Source organism: Xiphias gladius, chromosome 15 (genome assembly GCF_016859285.1).
Source record: "Xiphias gladius isolate SHS-SW01 ecotype Sanya breed wild chromosome 15, ASM1685928v1, whole genome shotgun sequence".
Lineage (NCBI taxonomy): Eukaryota > Metazoa > Chordata > Actinopteri > Istiophoriformes > Xiphiidae > Xiphias > Xiphias gladius.
In genome coordinates this window covers 21,171,334-21,187,946 of record NC_053414.1, presented here as the reverse complement: position 1 = coordinate 21,187,946, position 16,613 = coordinate 21,171,334, and the positions used below count along the sequence as shown (strand labels likewise).

General features: G+C 40.3%; 1 protein-coding gene across 2 annotated transcripts in view; it reads right to left on the bottom strand.

Annotated features, from left to right (window-relative positions):
- prkcaa (protein kinase C, alpha, a) overlaps positions 1 to 16,613 on the bottom strand; it is a 143,875-nt gene that overhangs the window by 76,754 nt on the left and 50,508 nt on the right. For both annotated transcript variants that reach the window (XM_040145306.1, XM_040145307.1), the window contains exon 3: positions 11,881 to 11,963. In XM_040145306.1, the coding sequence (XP_040001240.1) occupies positions 11,881 to 11,963 (83 nt within the window). The remainder of the gene's footprint in view (positions 1 to 11,880; positions 11,964 to 16,613) is intronic.

The window sequence follows — 16,613 nt, the reverse complement described above, 5'->3', positions numbered from 1 at the left end:
GCTGTACAAAGTGACCTAAAAAATCTGAGGAATCTTGTGTTTTAACTTGTAGTAGATGGGCCATTGCTAACAAGATAAAAAATAGAACCCCGGTGCTGAGGAAGACACCCAGTATGTGGCGCCTACCTCTTAATAACAGCATCCTAAACTCCTGCTGTGGCAAGCGGGCCTTCATGAACCCCCTGCTGCAAATCAGACCCAAATACAAATACAGACACACACTTACTAACACATTACATGCAGACACGCACAAGCAGTAAGGGTAATCCTTTAAGTATGTTTCTAATATTTGAATTGTGGTGTTTAAAATTCATAAGCAGAGGAAAAAAGCTTAAAATAAGTACAAGCTCTTACGAAACACAAATCAAGAAGATGCAAATTATTATAACTGTTTCATTAGACTGGTTCATATAAATGGATAATTTAGAGAAAAGCGCAGCACGAGATAGACCGAACGCACTTTTCTGCTCTGAGATCTTACAGCCCTTTGAGCAAAATCTCCTGCTCACTTCTACACAGCTTGGAGAAAACTGAGCTCCCAGTTAAGACAGCACTTACACACATGGACGCTGCCCAGATGTGTTCCTCTGATGCTGGCTCATTAGCATAGTCAAGCACTCAAGCTGTGAGTGACATCCACAGGGTCAGGAGAGGACAAGGGGTCTCTCACAGCTGACACATCAGCTGGAAGATGACTAAAGTGTTTACTACCTTTTACGTCAACCTTTTCAACAGCACAGTAACAAGTAGAAAAAGAAAAATGAGGGGTAAAACTGAAAAAAGAAGACCTGCTGGTTCATTTGGTCATGTTGCAAACGCCAAAAGCCGGAATAAATTGGCTTATCAGACGCAGGCCATCTGTCAGGTGCTTAATAATTAAAAGAACTTCACAAAATGTGTTCCAAAAAAGTTATCTAATAACCAAAGTCTTGCCAGAGTCTTTTTTTTCACTCTAATGAGCCAGCTGACAGCAGCAGTGGCTTTGCTGTTCAACTCTGCTTTTTTGTGGTCTTTGCTCTGTGGTGTGAATTGCAGAAACTCAATAAAAGTTAGCTTTTGTCTTTGCAATCAATGTTATGTCTGCAGCTGTGCATGTGTGTATTTGTGAGTTTGGGGATTTAATTATGGACTGAAGGAATAGATACTTTGGCCGCTTTAGCACTGCAAAGAAAAAAATCCGGTGCCCAGGAATTCAGCAACGAAATTGTAGCGTGTGGTATGAAAATAAATGTGTGCACAGAGAGAGAGAGAGAGAGAGAGAGAGAGAGGAAGAAGGAAAGATTCTCCTCCAACCCAGGTATCTATAACCTCATCTGACAAGTAAAAATGTGTAGAATATACAGAGGGCCAACTTACACCTCTTTCTGTAAACCAAAGTCTCAGGCTCAGGTCTGACTGAGGGAGAATATATTTGTCTCATCAAATACTTCCTGTGTAGAAAGCAGTGGCCAACGGTCAAAAATGCTAGAAATGCCACTCGTTAACTGCACTTTAGGGGCTGATATCAAAGTAAATTTTTGCTTCAGATGCTATAATGCACATAGCTGACATTAACCTGGTGTTTTTTTTAAAAGATGCAATGGCACTGATCACTGAAAGTGAATCAGTAATCGACAGTGAGGATAATGACACTGGTTAGTCTGTGAGTCAGTGTTCTTGCAAATCATGCTGTAAAAATGGAATGAATACAGGCAAGGAAATCCTGAATACTAGCCAGATAATAACAGACTTGAGTTGAACTGTTTCTATGTCTCTTGAGATACAGAAGGAGATAGAGACAGTTAGGCTGACCTATCTGTAACTTGTATCATTCTATTTCTGGGGTTGAGCTTCAGACCCAATGCTGGGTCAGCTTCAGGCCTCACTCTTACATGCAAGGTCAATTTTAGACTTTAGACCCTCACAGGCTTCTATTTCAAGTGTTTTTGTGTGCACTGAAATGCAGGACAGTCATAGCATGTGTGCTTGACAGGATCTAAGATGATATAAATCATGCTTTTACCGTTATGCCAACACCAATAATATTAGATTGCTGTGAACACAGTGATGGTGTCAGTCAAAGTTCCACCCATGTTGATTACAACAGACTAATACTTTGGCAATAAAACAAAGGTAAGGTAATGACTGGAGTAATGGACTACCAATCTCAAAACAGTGGGAAGTCATTGAAAGTCTATATTTATAGTGTACTCAGTGGCTGCCAAAGACGTCCATGTAAAGACATATGGTATGCTCTGGGAAATGGTAGTAAAATATGTAAACACAAGTGGTAATTAATGGGCTAAAACATGCAGAACCACTGTGTGCTTTAGGACCCAATACTGATATCAAAGAGTGTTGGAGATGGGTCGGTTTTTGAAGTGTGCTGGCAGGCTCTTGTGAGGACGAACTCCAGTCATGCAGGATCTGTGATAGTTCAATCAGGGTCAAGAGCAGTTCCAACTCTCCCATTCGCTGGTCATCAGTAATATTTGGCATGGTTGGAAGTGAGACCGGTCACCAGATACTTGCTGTAAACAAACGTCAGCGGGACTGATATAGTTTGTTTGTGCACAAAAGTGTGTATGTATATTGCATAATTTTGCATGTGAATGTTATGTTTTCTCTGTGTGTTTGTGTATGTGTGTCTGTGTGTGTGTTTGTGTCTGTGTGTCTGTGTGTGTGTGTGTGTGTGTGTGTGTGTGTGTGTGTGTGTGTGTGTGTGTGTGTGTGTGTTTGTGTGTGATGAGGGCAACTCTGATTAGCCTTGGTTCCCATCTTATGAACAAACAGGGACATGACGACTGAGCCTTGAGAATCGCAGTGCATCTTCGGGTGCCTCAGTTATTAATCTATGCTGTGGAGATTTCTTTATGAAGTCTTGCATTTTATTTGCACATAATGCCCACTTTTCATCAACCTATGTTGACTACTTATGGCAGGTTGGTGATTTTTTGTGTGTGTGAAGTTGTTGCAGTTTTAAATGAGAGGTGTTAAATGCAGTGCAGTAGATCTTCTAGTCAAGACAACATCAGAGGAGGGAGTGGCAGTGTGCAGTACCTGGTTGTTCAAATTACAATAAAACTGTCAAACAATACATTGTGTCTCACTCCCAGTCCAGTGTCCTCTGAACTGCCCAGTTTTCAGTATCAAAACTCAACTTGAAACAGGTCCACCGAGGTGCAAACTGCAGTTGCAGTGCATTTTAGCTGAGAAACTCCTGCCTCTTCTTTGGCTGATATCTCCTGAATGTCAGTGTGAAATGGAAGCTACAGAAACATTTCCTTTGATTCTGAGGGGTCTGAAACTGGCAAATGATCCTGCCACAGAGCCACCGGAGAGGTTTTCAAAAGGGCTCTCATGCACATACCATGGTGATGGCAACTTCACACATTCCTTTCATTTACTGAACACAATAATTCCATGCAGGCCAAAGTGCACAGTCCAAATACATTCTTGTTCAGCCCATATCTTCAAATCTTTACACTATTAATTTGCACAGTACATACACCATAGGGCTACATTTGCCACACAATTTAACAGTATAAAATATGGACTGGAAACACATGAGAGTGGGAGCATAGGGCAGGGACTGGCAGTTAGGTTTAGCTGTGAGTCATTCCTTTTATGAAGTTTTTAAGTTGTAGAGGAGACTATTATGTTTTATATTTATTCTTAGCTTCTGTGCATGTTCTGGTACTATGTATTATGCCCCAGAACAGATCTAGCCACTGCAATATAGCAAAGCTTGACTGTTATGACAAAGTTGTAAATGGAAATTAAAGTTGGATGATAAAAAATTCATTTCAGGCACTGATGGTGACCAACTTGCACTGTCTGCATATTAACTTATTTATCTGCATCACAGTTGGTAAAGAATGAGGTACTGTATCTGTTTGCTTGCCTTTTGCAATGTAAGTTAGAAGCTTGATGCTTGTATGTGTGTGTAAGTGAGTGGACAGTAGAGAGACCTTAAACATAAGCCCTTATAAAGAATTATAAGCGTAAAGTCTTCACACAGTCTTTCGAGTTTTAAAGTTCCTTGTTGTTACTGTCAAGCACCAGTCTTTAAAATAGTTTTGAAGGGCCATGCGGATGATATACCAGAAGAAACTCACAGAAAAATTTAGTTAAGACCATAGAGGTTTGTCCTGCAGCACCACCAATTTAATCTTTGCCAATGGGGAATGCTTTCCCAGGAAGTGACTCAGCAGTTCCCAGTGCACCCACCCATCTTGTCTAACATTACCAATACACACACACACACACACGCACGCACGCACGCACGCACGCACGCACTTGAGAACATGGAAGCACTTACACCCTTCTGTATCATCTCCCCCCAGCAAAGCCTTGATCAAACCTCTTTTTAGACAGGCATGTCACAGACCATTAGCGAGAGAGACTAGAGATCTGTTAGTGTTCATTAGGATCCCAGAGCATATAAATAACACTGGAAGGCAGCTCAGAGGACTCTCTACTATCACATAGACCATCAGTCAAAACTGATAATCACCAGAAACAATGATACATTTCTGAAGAGAAGTTTGAAAAACATTATCTCTTATTTTTTTAAAAGGCTGTGTTTCATTCAACTCACGACTGTAATGTATCCAGTTTATTTCACACAGTTTGTTAACAGTCAAAGAAGAGAATATAAAAGAAAACTCCAGCTATGGGCTAATAGAAATGAATCAACCAAAACAAATATCCAAAACCTGTTAATAATCAGAAGATTTCATTTTCAGTTAAAAAACATTTTTATGCCATATTGTGATGGTAGCAGACAGCCTTACTGAGTATATCAATATATCATAATGTTACAGATATCAACATGTGAAAACAATCAATTGAGATACTTTTTAAAAAAAAAAAAGGAAATTACACTGAGTGAGAGATCACAATTTCTTTGGACACGAAACACTTGATTACAAATGTCTGCTGACATTTAGAGAAGATGTTGCAATAAAAAGAAAGTTGAGACTGCATCCTCAAGATGCATTGTTTTTTGAACCCAAAGCTTAGAACTCTTGTGCGCCTGAATGTATGTCTTTCAAACTTATTTAAGAAGTATAATGACAAATATTGTGCATACTGTTATCTATGCTAGAAATGTGGTAGGTTGTCTCAGATTGGTTGTTACATAAAGATCTAACTGTATTAGATGTAACTGACCTCAGAATTTTCAATTAAACTGTGTAAATACAGCAAATGGCTTTGTCAATATTCCTGATTTCATTGTTATTTCTTAATCAACGTGTTGGTCCTGTAACAAAGGGAAGCAGTGTTGCTCCCGTCACATCCCTCTTACTGCTCAGGAACCATTTATTGTATGCACGGCTTGAGACTAGATGTCAATAGCTCATATTATTTGAGTGTGTACCAGTGTTTACATGCCCAGATAATGCAAATAATAATGTAGCTTCTATCATACAAATCATAGTATATCAATGTGACTCTCATGAACTAAACCTAACTGAATTAAACTGGTGAGTTGAATTGTGTCCTAGCAGTAGCATCCTCATAACCACATGAAGATAAAGTTACTGTTGTGCAGGTAACGTAATTAGAATGCGATGTCTGTCATTATTTTTTTTTCGGTATCACACGCACAGACAGTCGCAAGTTCAACCCGTAAGAGCAGCAACCAGAACTACCTTTACTTTGAAGCCTACATGTCCTCTGCCAAGACTTACAGGACTTGCCAAGATAAAACCCTTTTTGTTTGAAATAAAAGGCAAGCATAACATCATCAACTTTTACACTTTCATTTGCAGCGTATATGATGCGTAAATCTCTAGGGAAAGACTGTTCTAGAGAACTGTTAGATCCATAGTCTGACTCTATAAACACTTCCCAGACGGAATTATAACCTCACATGTTTCTTTTTTTTTTTTTTTTTATATCACAGAGAATGGGAACTCAAATCAACATCTATTTTCATCTCTTTGTGGTTTGCTCTGCTTTCAGTGACAAAAGTTTTAATTTAAATAGTAATTTGGTTTAAATAGCAATCTGCAGAATATTGACTTTGTGATAATACTACACACATCATTAACTTTGGTCACAAAGTATGTTTTGAGAATGCCTCTGTCAGACCCACACATTTGTTTATAGTAGTCTTCGTCCCCTCAGGAGACTTAATTCCATAAGGGTCTAAGATGAGAAAGTTTATGAGCCTTCTGACTCCCAACTATGATGCATGGTCAACAGTAAGGGAATCTACATCAGAAACATTCATTAACATTTATGAACGACAGCATTTCTCTCTCACTATAGGAGAGGAGGCCAATTCTTGGAAGATGATTTCTCAGAAATTAGTGAACTCCATATCGTACAAACAATCTGTCATGTCTTTTTGACTGAAAAACACTGACATTTATCACGGCCTAAAGTATTTACGTAAGTAGAAGAAGAAACCCTGAGCCAAAACAAAACCATCCTGCAACAGATCTAGTCCCAGTGCATTTATCAGCAGGAGGATTTTTCCAAACAGGAGAAGGATGCAGCAGCGCTTTATAGCAAACAGACCTTAAAATCATATCCTGCAACCGACTTAGCATTTGTGCAGTGTTGTCACCTTTATTTGGAAACGATATCTCCTTTCCTTCTCCTCCCACTTCTCCTCTATCCCAAACTCTGCCCCTCTTGTGGTTTCTCCCGTCCATCAGTACATTGTAAGAACAATAATGTCTCACATTTTTTAACTTGCAAGATTTGCACCTTTTTTCTTGATTTCTCATCCACCTTGCTCTCTTTGCAACATGGTGTTTATGCAGAGTTCAGCTGATGTGCTTTTACACACACGCAGCGAACACTTCAAAACACAGAATACAGGGGGTGGCTCATTTATGACAATGCATAGAGCTTGGTGGAAGAGGCCAAACTTCATTAGACACACTATATTAGTACAGTACATACTCTCATTCCCCGTGGAAGAATATGAGTAGCTGTTGTATGTCTCCTCTCATGTTACCGTTCTGCAGGTTGCAGCTCTAGCTAACAGTCATAGAGATAATCCTATCTGGCACTTACTGTATCTCAGTGTGATTTTATGTGAATGTCTTGTATGTTATTAGGCATGTTTGAGCCTACAGGATGTGTCAACGCCTACACACCAAAATAAAATCAGTCCACTAAGCACAAATATGCATCATCAGGTTTCTCTGTAACCTGTTTCCTTGGAAGTAGTGTTTTCACTGAGGCCGGCATAGGGGCGTGTGCTAAATGTATGTGCTGGGATTCGACTGAGTAAGGGGTGGGAGGCTGACTTATGTAGACACTGATACAGAGGCAATTACATCACACAGGCATGAGAGGCTATATTTGCATTCAGACAAACAAACATTGAATAACAATACACAGTCAAAGGGCTCAAACAGAGACAACTGTTGGATCTTTGGGTAAATTTCTGTAATCTGAAAAAAAAAAATAGACAAACAATCATAAAAGAAAAAAGATCATGTAGATATTTCAGCAACAGGTTTCACCCTCATGCAGAATGGTCTGCACAGGCACTGCTTCATTTTAGGGATCCAGACAACAAAACTTTTCTTTCTTCCTCTTAAAATCATGGGCCAAGACTTAGTCCCCTGATCTTTACTGATTTTGGTCTTTTAGTCTGAAAGATTTCTAAAAGGTTTCTAGAAAATGTCTTTTATAACTTTAAACGTTCTTTCAAACTGCAACAAACGTATAAACATACATCTGCATTATAGTTAAATAGCTAAATGAAGCAGCTTGCCCAGTGTCCACTTAACTGTATTGATAATTGACAGTGCAAACAGTCAGGTGGTGTTTCATAATGGCTAACATTCATAATGTTAGCGGGTAAGCTAGTACGCCACATCACTAAAAGCAGAATCCTCTTCCTAGAAACTCTGGCAATTAGAAAAGGTGTTTAAGTGAATTTCCCCTGGAGTCACTTCTTTGCGCCAGTTACTGGCTGAATGATAGAATGGTAAACAACATAACAAAGTGTTTATAGAAAAATTCTGGGCCAGAACAGGCCTGTTTAAAAGAGGTGGCCATCACCTTTGCTATAAGGAAATTGACTAAAAATACAAATGAAAGGCTCCATTGCCTGTGACAACCCAAGACGCCCGCGGCGCAGATGATGTAATTTAGCTCCACTCCAGTTTAATCTTATTTTCAATTCCCAAGATGAGTCCTTGTAATGAGACAGTGTGTGTCCCAAGCCTTGTCACCAGAATACCTATTTTTCCCAGACCTGCTGGAGTCTGCCCAAACCATCTCCTCCAGTGCGATTTGCCCTTTTAAATATTGAATCACTCCTGCCGATGGCATTACTCATTAATATTACGATTTAGAATTCTCTCTGATTAACTGAAGGCCTGTTTACACTTTATCACAGCATCCCTACAACTGAGCGATTCAGAGGCTGTGTTTTTGATAGCATTTTGGTGGTTGATATTGTGGAATACTTGTATACAGTAAAGCCATTCAAATTGCATTGGAGAATTCTATGGGTATCTGTTTAAGCTCTGACATGCTGGCATGTCACCCCCTCAGGTCAGTTCTGTCTAATTTCAAGCAGAGGACACAGAGAGGGCACTGTGCTGCTGCTTAACTCTGTAACTCTGCCACACCTATCTATGCACTGAGCAGCCCTGAGGGGATAAGGCTGATTGCCTGCGTGTGTGCGTGCGTGCGCGTGTGCGTGTGTGTGTGTGAGAGCAGAGCGTAAATCAGTGCAAAAGGACTTGCAGATTGCCCCGGGTCATTTGTGCTGCACTCGTTAAGTGGACATCAGCGATGCAGCAGCCACACGCTCGCGCAAACGCAAGCGCATCAAAGCTCTCGGTTAAATCTGCTGAGCCCCTGTAGTGAAACGGGAAGCTCTTGCATTATTGATGGGCTTGTCCTGTAAAGCACTTAACCTATTCAAGCGGCTGGTAACCTTACACCTGGCAGTCAAACAAAAACATTTCGTTAAATGAAGTGCGTTAATCAGACTAATTGATACTAGCATGGGAAGTGCAGATTGCTACGAATGATCACCTTATGGACAAATTTACTAAACCAACATAATTTCACATAAAATTCCATTTACAACAGATTTTAGTAACTGTTCTAAAAGTTTTTTAAAAAAAAACAAAAAAAGGAGCAATATTTCAATCTCAATAAATTTTCTTTCCTGCCATTTTAATTTATACTCAATTACACTGTGTCATTCTGTTTGCCTTGAAAACAAACCGTTGTGGTACTTGGAAGCATACTGCAGACTAATAAAATAAATTCGACAAGGTGTTCACATGCTCCCAATAATTCAAAAGGTGCAGCAGATAACTAGTTGTATTAACATAGTTCTATATGCGCTAATCTCACCTGTACCTTTTTTACAAGTTTACATGACCAATTTCTCATGATAAGCAGTATTTTATTATTTTGAGCAGCGAGCCTGTGACCAGACAGACATCCGCTTCAGTCCCTCTGAAACAGGAAGACGAATCAAGCGTTGGTTCTTTCCTCAAAGACGGCACCCACTGAGTAAATCTCTCACGTGTGAGTATGTGCATATCTGCAGCCTATCCTGCTATTGAAACAACAGCCTGAGGAAGAAAGTATTCATGGTAAACTTGCCCCATCAACCAAAGGCTAGCCGCTCATGACGATATTTGCTACTGAGAAGATCTTGTGGCTCTTACTGGCATCTTTGTGCACAATTTGTTTCTTCCTGTATGGGAGTTATGAAACACAGACATGAGTCATAAAATGCAGGTAGCCTAGATACTGCAGATCTTCAGGATATTTGCTGGCGATGGGAGTTATTGCCTTCCTGAACTGCACGCCCGGGAGGCAGCAAGTCTTGCAATATGTGTGGTTGCTCGTGGCAACAGTACTTCTAAATGCACAGAAATGTGTATTAAAAGGGAGCATCAAATTTTTTATATGGAAAGAGAGGACATACTCATGCATTTTTAAAAGACAGAGATTTGGCCCATGATGATGATCATGTAGTCAGTCATAAAACCATGCAGAGTGTCTGCAGGAACAAAAGGCTGAGAATAATTTAACACTGATTTGCTCTACGTGAAGTGTCCTCTAGTTGAATTGGATTTCTACATATCAGTTCCTCTTCTCGTAGGCACTGTTACAGTGTTAGATAAGTATACAGTATACAGTATATAACACATTATCCATATATGTTAGTGTGACAGTAACAAATAGCATTAAAGTCAAAAGTTAAATAAGGAAAAAAGGAGAACTTTGCAGTTTTAAAATAATATGAATTTTTAATATAACACACTGGAATGAATCAGGGGCTTCTGGTAGATTAATTAACATGTTTTCCCCACATTCTGTGGAAAAAACAAAATTGTGAAACTGTGATCAAGTAGATGTGAAAGGTCATCAAAAGTCATCCGTCCCGCTAACGATAAACCTGATGTTCCTTCACTACTCTGAGCCCCTGGTGACTGCTCAAATCAAGAATCCCCAGCTCAGACTATTTTCTGCTGTTACGGCTTCCGTGCCATCCCCGGCGTGCTCTATTTAAAGGGTCTGGGTTGAAGATCTTGAATGACACACTGACATATCTCCAGTTACAGAGGCCAGGCTGTGCTGCTGTAACGTTGAGAGACTATGCATGCCCAGCAGGCAAGCAGGCATGTAAATGGAGTTTCACACTTATCAAGCAGACAAGCAGTGGTTGATGGCACATAGTTGGTACTAGCAGCCGATGAAGAGGCGAATGGGAGACCTCACTGAACGTGTCACACAGAAGCTGATATTTATCAATCATGTAAAATGATTTTCATGATCCACTTAAAGAAATACTTTTTAATGCATTTCATGTTTGTAACAGAAAAGTACATGATTGCAAAAGTCCAATATGCTGATTAAATTATTCAGCAGAAAACTAATGATGCTCAGTGAATTTGGACAACTGTTAAAATTCTATCTAGCATCATGTTTTCAATTTTTCTACTGCCACAAGTAATTCAGACAGTTGCAGGCAGCCAACTGTTAGTCCAGTGAGTGTCTCCCGTTCTGGCAAAGACAGATGTAGGTGTGTTGGTTTTGGCCACCACTCCAACATTTCCCATCTGTCTCTGGGCCAGATCAGGTCATCACTAATGGCACAGTAATCTGCCAATCGGCTTTTGTCTGAACTCAGTCCTGTTGGATGAATTAGAATTATTATTTAGAGTTATACCATAAACTCTTTAACCCTTCCAGGGATGAAGGTCACTGTCAGTGTGTTATGAAGTCGCAACGAGGAGGAAAAAACTACTGACTGAGATTACGGGAGGTATTATTACAGGAGAGAGAATAATCTAAAGTTTAGTCTCTTGGTCTTGGAGAGGTTGGGGACAGTGACTCACTGGGTGGAATATTTAAATCACTTTTCCTAAAGGTGGCACCCAGTGACTCAACTGGAACATTTACATTGAATGAACGAAATTAGCCACCTGCTGCTGCTGTGATTCAATCATGGATCAACTAAGTTTAAGATCAGGAGATCTACTGAAACAGAGTAACTAAGCTAGCTTCTTTTTTCATGTGGGTCAATTTGCTGTGATCAGTATTATGTATCTTATTAGCAACGTCAATTTAAAGAGGGCTGATTTTACCATTTCAAACCATAAAAACATTGTTCAAACTGAAACTGCAGCAGTATGTAATTTGCAGCTCTAGGCGCTTAGAAAGTGATGCTTGTCAGGGGAAGAGCAAGTTTCAGTTTTCCTCCACTCCCTCTGCTACAGACTGCTACTTCATAACACAATAAGAATACATTGCGGCCAGTGTGTTCAGACAGGCCTGGCTGATAGAACTGCATATTGGTGAGACTGTGTATCTACCTCAGTGCAATGACAGGAAAGGCACCTCCTCACCAACAAACACGTGAGAGGCAACAGCTGGGCTTTGGTTACTTACGTCTGTGTCGGGCCCCTTATCTGCCCCTGGGCAGCTGAACGTGACAAATTCATGGCACCTCTTGTGGACCACAAAACAGCAAACTGCAGGAAGAAAGGAGACAAGAGGAGAGGAGAGTCGAAAGAGAGAGAGAGAGATTCAGAGAGAACGAAATACACAGACAGTTGGAGAAAGACAGATAACAAAAGGAGAGAAAAAGTGACATCGTTAAAATACAGTGTATCATTGTTGAGTGAAATGTAGACAGACAGCAGAAAGAGACAGAAATCTGAAAGCACTAAGAGGGATTGAAAAAAAAATGACTGATGTCTGGGCCAGGCTCCTTATCATGTGTCCAGATGGCCAGCCCTGCCTGCAGGCTGACTGCTCTTATTGCACAGAACAGTGCCACCTCCTCGTTGACGTGACAGGCAGACACGCCACACGCATACACACTCACACTTCTGTATGCACACGAAGCACGTGCGACGCAGACAAACAGATCCCACAAGCTGACACAATTACCAAACATGTATCCACAAACGACCGGGCCCACACACATGAATACATCTGCAGTCTACGAGCCAGGTCACTGAGTGCACTCTAGCCTGCATCCAAGCAGGCAGCCGACTCATGGTGGAGGAAGGCACCTGTTCCCAGCTCTAAAGAACTGGCTGACACCCGAAGGAGACAGGGAGAGCGGGGGCCAATTGTGTCATCTGGCTGGCATAAATGAAAAAAACTAAATATTCTCACTCTTCTGTCTTTTTATGTTCAGACACACACTTTTTCATCATAGATGTGTCTAGGTAAGTCTTTTTTTATGCTCTTCTCTCCTTTTGATAGACAAGAGTGCCCCTCCCTTTCTTCCTTGGACTTAATGGTTTCAAGGCCGACACTTGCGGCACGAGATGAAAGCATCTGAATAGGTGGTTTTCAATAGTCTTCACTTAGCACTGAGTAACCCCGTGTAGACTCCATCAGTGGTTTGTGTTGCTATCAGCGATGTGATGCAGTGTCAGAGACCTTGCTTATTTTTCAGTTTGACAGTTTTTTCTACTGTTCCAGTAGCGGAGCAAAGTAATGTGTAGTGTCTCTCCCTCTTGCACATGCATCCACCTACATATAACCTCTTGTCTTTCCGCGGCATCCCTATCAAACAGCTCCACCCAAACACAAATAAGCGAGTATTTAAGATAAGCTGTGATGGCCGCCATGGCTGAACAGGGGGGAAAAAAAGCCTCTCGCAAACACCCAGTTTTCCTCAACAGAATATCCAGGAAAATGTAAGTCGCATAAATGCCTACACTGTCTGATTGACAGGTAATGTGTAAAAAGATGACGACAATGACCAGCAGACATGTCATCAAAATCAAACACCATTTGAGAATGTTTTTCACCATTAAACTACCGTTCCACTACGTTATGTGTTTTCTTTCAGTCAGAAAGTCTAAATTAGGATGCAGATATGCAAAACAAACCAAGTAATGATAGTGCTGCTGTTAAGATTACGGTTATTATTTTTGACTTCTGAACACTGTTGTTTTGGTGTGAGTCAAAGCCCGTACTTCCTTCCACCATCTGTCCTGTCATAGAGCTGCCTCTATAACTATTTATGAATGTAACACCCCATTAGCATCGCACATATGTAATACTTGCCAAGTACATATTTTGCATATGAAACTTTCTGCGATTCCACTGAAATGTGGCTCAAAAATCAGGTTTACAAGACAAATTATTGTGCATAAGTCATAACTCACAGGGAATCATTGGTACACTTAAAATGTGCACTTTTATCAGCAACACATCTGCCAAATATTAAATTCTGCTTACATGCCTGCATATGCAGGCAGGTTTATGCCTGTTCTTTAGTGTATATTAGAAACCGAGCCAATGGGCATCAGGTTCAAATGACGCAAAAATGAACATTGTCTGTTCTTTTTATATTCACTCTTCCTTAATGTCATACTTCCTACCGTGTCCTTAACTTTGGTGCTATATTTTTCTCTGGCATCTGACCAGCAGCACCATTCGTATGAGTAGTGTAGCTAATTGCTGTACTGTTTCTTTTCTTCCTTGCACACATGCTATACAGACACAAACAATACTGAAAGCTTGTTTATTTGTAGCCAAATTGTTACATAGTAAGGACTGCAATGATGGCATTCCGCATAGTCACTCTCATATCATTTTTGATGAAGCTTGCAGCACAGAAATCAATATTAGCTGGCCCGCAGCTGTAAGAAATATCTGTGTTCAGCAGGGAATTGGCAACGTTGAGCCCTGCTGGAGACAACACAATGAAACATGAAAATCTATTTTTTTCCAGAAAAATGCATTTTTTAAAAAAATCAAATTACTAGACATTAACTGAATAATTACATATATCAGAACATGCTGATACATATACCTTACAGTGCATTCATTATTTTCCCATTAGAAAGTTATGTTATGTAGATGGCTGACACCTAGTTTAAACAATGTCACAGAAAGTGCTGTGTCAATACCAAAAGTATTGTTTGGATTTCCACTCCAGATACCAGTTACATAAGCTAATTTAGCCTTTTTCAGTTTTGCACAAAGGCTATCAGAATATCATCCTCAATAGTATCATGTCTGTGTGCATCATGAATACATGATTAATACTGTTTGCAAGAGATGTATCTGAATATTTGACACTTTTCTGTGTGGAACTTGGCAGGACCAACCAAGACCATGCCGATTTTCTACAGACAGGTTTTTCTTCAACACCATGGCTACAGTTTTAAATATTCACACAGAAGCTCCAGCTGGAGTGGAATACATCATAGTAGCAGGCGTTGTTGTGGAGGTAATACACTTTCCCAGCCCAGATTACACATATGAGGGACTCAGCGACTGCAGCGCTTCGGTCACAAGCCATCTTGTCTACCCATGTTCTACAATAAATAATTTGAAATTAAAAACATAAATATATGCCATAGGTTTACCTAGATATGTATTCAAGGTAAGACACCCTCCACAGATAATATGATAATTGCTCATTTATACATACACTGTACAAAACACTAAGGATTAGGGTTGCCACCTGTCGGCATTATGTTGGTACTCACATGTATTTTAATGATGGCAAATCAATACAACCCCTACATACAGACATTAAACCACCAAAACGCAACCCCTACTATCCCCTCATGCCTCCCAGGAGCGATCGGTCAGAGCGGTCAATAACCAGCATGAAACCATGACCCATAACTCACGCCATCACCAGCCTACAAACCAGGCAGGTTATAAATCTCATTGATTCATTACCTCCATAATTCATCCTAGAGTAAATAGCTGATAGTATTGTGAGTCCCCCTCAATTCACTCTTTGAAGACCAATGGGCTACAGGGATACACAGGATGTTACAGTGAGTACTGCTAAAACCAAACCTTTGTCTTTTTATGGAGTTTGAGTTTCTGTACATGCTAAACAGATTCAGTAGATACCAATGTCTGATTACGGGCAGCTGTGAACTTAAGTCTGTTCTTTGTTGGCCCTCCATTGGTGCTTCATCAGCTGTTTCTGTTTTGTTTCTCCAATTCCCACCTCTGTAGACAAACCAGCTGCTCAAGTTAACTGTTCAATCCAAACATCAAAACCATTGTTTCCTGGCTAGAACAACTATCTTTTGTAACACAGAGAAACTATTTCTCCTAAGATTTATTGAATTGGCTTTGCTTGTTGGGAGAATGTGAGAAACAGAGAGAAAGAGAAAGAGGGAGAAGGTGTAAATGTGAGCCACAGAGATAGAGTAAGATAAAGAAGGAGGTCAGTAGAAGCAAGATGTAGGAGGTTGAGGCTCGTCGTCTTGGTTGAGGCTGTTCTCATTAGAGCTCGGCTGCCTGTGATCAATTGTCCCGGTGGTCTTGTTCAAGGGCAACACTTAGAGGTTCAATACATTCATCTCTTCTGAAGCCATCTCAGAGGAACATCTCCATTAGGAGGCAAAGGCACCAAGCTAGCTTCACTGTAACTGCGTAACTGTGAGAAGATAATGTACTCTACAGTATATTTCAACAGCGGCGAGTCTATGAATAAGGTAAATTTATCCTAGCAAATCAATAGAAAAGCTACTGCGCTTTAATGCTTGTACAGCATCAAAATAAGGCCAACACTGAAGAAATCTGGGTCAGGGTGGTCAGTTTCTATTAAAAGCTGTTGCTATTAACAGCTATTGGATTAAAAGAGGGACTTTGGGGACGGACAATTTGATATAATGCAATTAAGGCTCATAGGTCAGGTGAGCGTCGGTGAGAGATTTTCTTACTTCCTGCAATAAATTAGATTTTGCAGATCTGAGGTGTTATCTCTGGCAACAGATTAGTCATCGTTGAGAGAGGAAAGCAGCTAAGTTGTGGTGTTTCCAATAGGTGTTTTAGGGTAACTGGAGATCTTTGTCTGCCTCTGACCTTATAATTTTCTTACTCCCTGGACTGGATTAATTATAAAGCAAGTGAGAGTGTAAAGATGGTTTTGAAATCAATACTTATTGCCTTCCAGCACAACACAAAACAAAAATCAATGTTCTTCCCAAAAGATAACATAACTCAGGCTCACTCCTCTTCCAGTCTAGCTAATCAAATTCTTCCCAATTTTTTCCAGGTCACAAGTTTATAGAAGCAATTTCCTGAAGTTTTTTTCTTGAATGCAAGCAGGAAATGAAAATGGAGGGGATGGTTTTATTCAACGGCTCGTATGTATATAGATTCATTTCCAAGGTAACTCACTA